General features: G+C 35.3%; 1 protein-coding gene across 8 annotated transcripts in view; it reads right to left on the reverse strand.

Annotated features, from left to right (window-relative positions):
• The window catches only part of POSTN (periostin), a 40,169-nt gene that overhangs the window by 22,977 nt on the left and 11,192 nt on the right, over positions 1-6,000 (reverse strand). For all 8 annotated transcript variants that reach the window (XM_006154196.2, XM_006154195.2, XM_006154194.2 and 5 more), the window contains exons 5-8: positions 4,027-4,191; positions 2,993-3,139; positions 2,364-2,505; positions 789-1,001 (exon numbers count right to left, since the gene is read on the reverse strand). In XM_006154196.2, coding sequence (XP_006154258.1) covers positions 789-1,001; positions 2,364-2,505; positions 2,993-3,139; positions 4,027-4,191 — 667 coding nt within the window. The remainder of the gene's footprint in view (positions 1-788; positions 1,002-2,363; positions 2,506-2,992; positions 3,140-4,026; positions 4,192-6,000) is intronic.

Below are 6,000 nucleotides of genomic sequence, written 5' to 3' on the forward strand. Positions count from 1 at the left end.
TTGGCTGTTTTCTAATGCTACTTACTATAAAGCCAATGTGATAAGACATCTGGCCCTTTCCTAATATGAGAACGTCAGCTTCTATTTTGGGGAGTTGATAACCACAAGGCATTTCAGAAGAAAAATATCTTTCTATCTTACTGCTTATGGTTTTCCTTTTTAAAATTCTCTGTTGCTCTCCTTTCATCTCTTTACTGTGCTGTAGCTCTTTCATTTACCCAAAATTGATCATTTGGCTCTTTCCTTTTGTTTCCAAGAAAAACATGGGCACTCTGAGGACTTTTATTAATATTAGATGCTAGAAATACTAGGAAACTAAAGTTGCAAGCATGAAATATCCATGATAATATGCCACCTATTTAGTATTCAGGTAGTTTGCTATCATTACTATTTTCATATGCCATTGTGTTTCATCTGCCATTTATTGTATTGCGCATTCATTTTTCATAGGCTTACTTTATTTTGCACCAAAAAAGAGTTATACTTTATTTCTTAACAAATATTTTGAAGTTTACTTGGATAGGTGTTTACTAGATTTATACAAGACACTACATGTTTATAATAAAGGAAAAATTTAGGAAGCAATACCTGTCTCAAAAAACTTTATAATCTCATCAGAAAAAAAAAAATCCCAAACATACTTCAAAAATAACTTCAAGGACAGACACTGATCAGTCTTTTTCTGTATGGCATAGACTTTAAGAATTAAAAATATCATCCCATGGGCTTACTTTTAAGATACCATAATAGGGCAATAGTAAGTAAAAAATTACTAAACTGTTGCTCACCAGAATCAGGAATTAGGACCTGATCAATCAGATGGATCACGCCATTATTTGTCACGATATCTTTTTTGTTCACCATTTTGATTCCATTTACTGTTATACTGTCACCATCGCATCCTATCTCAATTGTGTTTCCTTCCAGGGTCTCAAAGACTGCTCCTCCCATAATTGCCTCAGAACACTGGAGAGTGTTTAATATGTGGTATTTCATGAGAGCTGGAGGACAAAATGAAAAGAGCAAGTTTTCAGATCAAGGGAAATAACATTTGACTCTTAAAAGATGTGTTTCATGATGGAATGAAGTTCCTATGACATATTACATATGTAAGACCTAAGTAGTAACTAAATGAAAGTTTAAAAATCCTGTTTATGGTTTAGAAAGGTTTTCTCACAACTATCCAATAAAATCAGAAGAACTTGGTAAGAATTAAGAAGGGAAGTTCAGCTGCAGGAAATGATTGATCCAATACTAAAAATGTGGTAGATTCAGGTCCAGATATTTTAAGAAAGTAATTCATGATTTGAAAGTGAAAAGATTAGGTCCTTTCAGAAAGTTTAAAAATTATTTAAAAATTATTTTTGTTAGTGGTATCTGTTCTAAAACATTGAAGTAGTAGCTTACATTAGCTTCTCATAACAGACTATCAGCACATAATTTACAATAAGGTTGAGAGAGGTTAAGACAATAGCTTCCTAAAGACAACATCTAGAAAGTAACCAAATAAGGATGATTTCTGAAGGACTTTTGGAGGGATCTAAGCCTCAGCTCTGTTATATCCACACCTGTATTCTCAAAATTTCTCATCTTAAACTTGTGAAATGTATTTTGGTATGTGCCTAGTATGTGAAATGTGGACTTATAATGTAAAATCTACTTGACAATATTAAAGGAGATTGGAATGAAGCCAATTTCTTCTGTGTATCAAGAAGTAGCATGCCAAAAGAACCATGCAATTGTATCAGTGGAACTATATCATTTAGCATTAATGTAGAATGAAAAGCATTGGATATGTATACAATATTAAAATTTAACAACATAACATTTCTTTTCAATAGTTGCTGACACTTTTTTTGAGAGCGTGTAAGTGAGCAGGAGGAATGGAGAGTAAGAGAGAGACAAGAGAATGATTCTGACAGGGTCTCACCACATAGTGGCCCTTCTGCCCCGTCTCCTTGTTAGCTACCACCACAGGTGTGTGTCATTACACTCAGCCCATTTAGTTTGGACTGAGATCTCAACCAGGGCCTTCTGTGTGGTCTCAGCCATTGTGTCAGTCCCTTGTCATTTGTGCCACCATGTTTGGGCCCTTGCTACTCCTTCTTAATATCTGCTACTTACTTCATTGGAAGCAGTACAAAAGAATATCTTTAACATAGTCTTATTATTTATGAATTATACTCTACCTACCCTTTCAGAAACTATTTTTCTCCCAAGATTTTAAAAATGCACCTCAGAATAAAACTGTTACTTTGCCTTTGCTTATCAAAGTTGATACTATAGACCAAAACTAGTCTGCTTTTCATTTCTTTTATTTGAGATTATGGGAAACCTCTCCCCGAGGAAAGACATTTTACTACCTTCAGAAGCCACTTTGTCTCCCATGATCCTTTCTAGGACACCTCGTGGGAGTTTCTCAAACGCTTCATTAGTAGGAGCAAAGAGTGTGAAGTGGCCGTCTCTTCCAAGAGTCTCCAATATGTCAGATGTGATGGCAGCTGCCTGAAACATAAGAGTGCGTTTCAGAGGCTTGAACTTCACACCACCAAAGGAAAGTTACATGCTTGGCTTAGATTGACCTGAGAGAGTTGATTTTTTTACTATAGACATTTATTCCTGTTAGATGTTTACAGCATTACTTTTTGGCACAATCTAGTAAATCCAACTTGTCCAAACTGTGTTTTCAAGAATAGGAATTCCATCGGTGTCTGTATCTGCATTCAGTGTATTAACTGAAATGGGCTCATTCTAAATGTGCTGCTACTCTGTGGTCACATAATTAACTGTTCTCTATCATGGCCGCACAAACATTATTACCTCAAATGAGGAGACGATTTCTACTGTGTAAAGTAAAAAGAATTCATTTCAACAAATGTATTTGTATTTGTTATATTTCTGCTACATTTGTTTAATACATTTTCATTACTTTTAGAATTTGAAAAGGAAAAAAGAATTTCGACAATCCAAGAACAGCTGCTCCTGCACTTACTCTAAACGATGAAAGGTCGTCTTCTGCCTCAATGAAGTCTTGAATCGAGGTCCCAATTTGTGTAAGGACACGATCAATCACATGTACAACACCATTTGTTGCAATCTGGTTCCCATGGATGATTCGCGCACAGTTAACGGTGACAACCTATAATTATTTCGGAATATCGAAATGTTGAAATCAGAGCTTTTCAGTGACCACTGAAACTGCTAGCCCGTGTTAAGTCTTCCATTTGTATGAGCAAATGTAACGGGAACCTTCCTTCCGAATGTAAATGCTATGAATGCAGATTTACATATTGTTATAGCTAAAAAAGAAACTGTAAGAGGAAACCGAACCAGTTCAGAACCAAAATCTAGTCACACTTACTCTACTTGGAAACATAAAGGCAACAGTATTCTCTCATTGGGATTACTGTCCTTATTTGTTTCTTTTATACAGATAATCGTAAACTATTTGTAATGCAGGGCCATGAATTACATAAGTCTAATTAGCCTTGAAATAAGTTCTCAGAGGGAGAAACAAACAATAAACAAATGTAATCAGTTCTATTACAACGACTTCCAAGATCTTGCCTCATCACTGACCTATTTCGTCCCTGAAAATTGACTGTTGAAAGAGTCTTCGGGCCTTGTTGGCAGTTTGCTACCGACTCTTTTCCAAACACACAAAAACTGCAATCAGGGCAGTAGCCAGAGGGGAAATAAATGAACACAAATTCTCCATTCTTTTTTTGCTATCTACAAACAATTATTTTAAACACACCAATTATTAAAATTTCTTTTTTAGAACACATAAATCTACTGTCAATGAACTGTTGTAATTTATCCCTCACAATTACTCTTTAATATGAAATGGTAAGAGGATAGGAAATTTACATGCACTAGATTTTGAATAGAGTTACGATATAACAATTTACTATTTTTAATAACATTTTACTGTTTCTGCAAACAGGAACAATAAATAATAAAAAAAGTGTAGATAAAATTTAGGGACAGATTATTCAGAAATGTACTTTTATTAATAAAACTTACCCCATTAGGATAATGGTTAATGAAAAGCCCCAAATTGTTATACATCGAAGGAACAATCATGCCATTTTTCAAGTCCTTGGTCAACATTCTCTTATTAACCATGTGGCTATGTAAAGCATTCAATAATTCAACATTAACATTATTTTCCAAACCTCTACGGATATCCTAGGAAAAAATTGAAATGATAGAAGTTTAATTGATTGTGACTCCTTATTAAAGCTCTTATGATCATTCTTTTCTACTCTCTTGTTCGTTTCTCATTATATTATCAGATAGTCATACAAAATTGACATGAGTAACTTAAAATTATATTACCACAATTGATTAAGAGATTTTGAAAGTTCAGGTAATCAGTTAAGGATTCTGAATCTGATAGAGTGCTTGTACTACTCTTATACAAAATAAAAATTGTACATGAATACATGAATAAAGAGACACATATGAGGTAAAGGCTTAGGAAATATGAACTTATCCAATATTTAAAATATTTAAGTGGAAAACCAAATAAAAATGACACTGTATTTCTATACCATACTTAGTTTTAACAAAGGTTTTATTTTTTTTGTGTGACAATGCAAGAATTCAACCATTCTACAGATCTTTTTTTTAAAGGTTTATGCCATAGGGTAAGTGTGATTGTCAGAGACAGAGACAGTAAGAGATGGTGACAAGAAAAGTGAAAAATCACCTCTCAGAGCAGATGGCCATACGGCAATCCCTTCTCCATTCTCCTGGGAATTTGGGCTCGCACAAATGCACTCCTGGCATGAATTTCAAGTTGCTGGGTCTGGGAATCCAGCACATTAACCACCACACCACCTGCTGACCCCATCCTACAGTTTTTGATCTATCCAGTACCGTGTCCTATATTTTGCCATACTTGATGCCACAGCGATCAAGTTTTAAGGCAAGTTTTAACCATTTGAGTACTTATCATGGAAGAGCAGGTAAAAATAAACATAGTAAGATAGAGAACAGAAGATTTAAAAAAATGCTTTCAGGTATCAGATGCGAAAGATTGGCTATTCTTGGAGAAGTTTGGAGACAAACCTTGAGCAGATAAGATTTAAATGGAAAAGAATGGTAAGAATAATCATGCTAAATCCATTTGCTGACAAGGAGTGAATATTAGGAGAGCAAAACTGTCCAATTTGGTGAACAGGTAATTTCTGTTTCTCAGATAATATTAACAAATACATTTAGAAAGGTATGTGGAACAATAATAAGGAAGACTTGAATGCTTGAGTAAGGAGTAAATTAAAATGAAAAGGTTTGGGGGTAGTAGAATATAATGATTAAAACAGGCTTCAAGAAGAATAACTGAGAGATTATGCACAGTGGAAATGAGGGTATTAGCAAGGGGGATTACTTTAGATGAAACATGAGACGTGGCTAACAGTAGTTTGTAAGTAGAAACCAGGGAGATAAAGATGACTCACAGTTTTCAAGTCTGAATACTACCGATACTACCAATTATGGAGAAAAGGCAGCAGAAAAGCCCTTTTTTATGGGATGGGAAAAATGGCATATGTTTTAGGTAACTATTGTTTAAATATGTAAATGATATGTCCAAGGAAAAACATTCTGATGGTCTTTAGAAATATTCTATGGGGTTCCAAGAAGAAACCAGTATAAGAAGTACTCTTTTTATGGCTTTCTGCAATAAAGTGATAGTTGAAGCCATCAGAAATGCATATAAAGGGAACCAGCAGTTAGCGTAATGGCTATGTCGCTGGACTCCCACGTAGTCGACCGTGGTTCGCGTCCCGGACCTGGTGGCTTAAAACTCATGCCGGGCGCATGTGCGTGCGTGCCCAAGATCCTGAGAGGAGAATGGAGGAGAAGAGATTGCGGCATGGCCATCCCCCCCTGGGGTGTTATTTCTTGCTTTCTGTCTCTCTATCTCTCTCTGTCTGTCTGGCAAGCGCATGCACCCTAAAGCGAAAACCTCTCCAAAAAAAAAAAAAAAAAAGG

This window comes from Tupaia chinensis, unplaced genomic scaffold (genome assembly GCF_000334495.1).
Source record: "Tupaia chinensis unplaced genomic scaffold, TupChi_1.0 Scaffold000402_1, whole genome shotgun sequence".
NCBI lineage: Eukaryota > Metazoa > Chordata > Mammalia > Scandentia > Tupaiidae > Tupaia > Tupaia belangeri.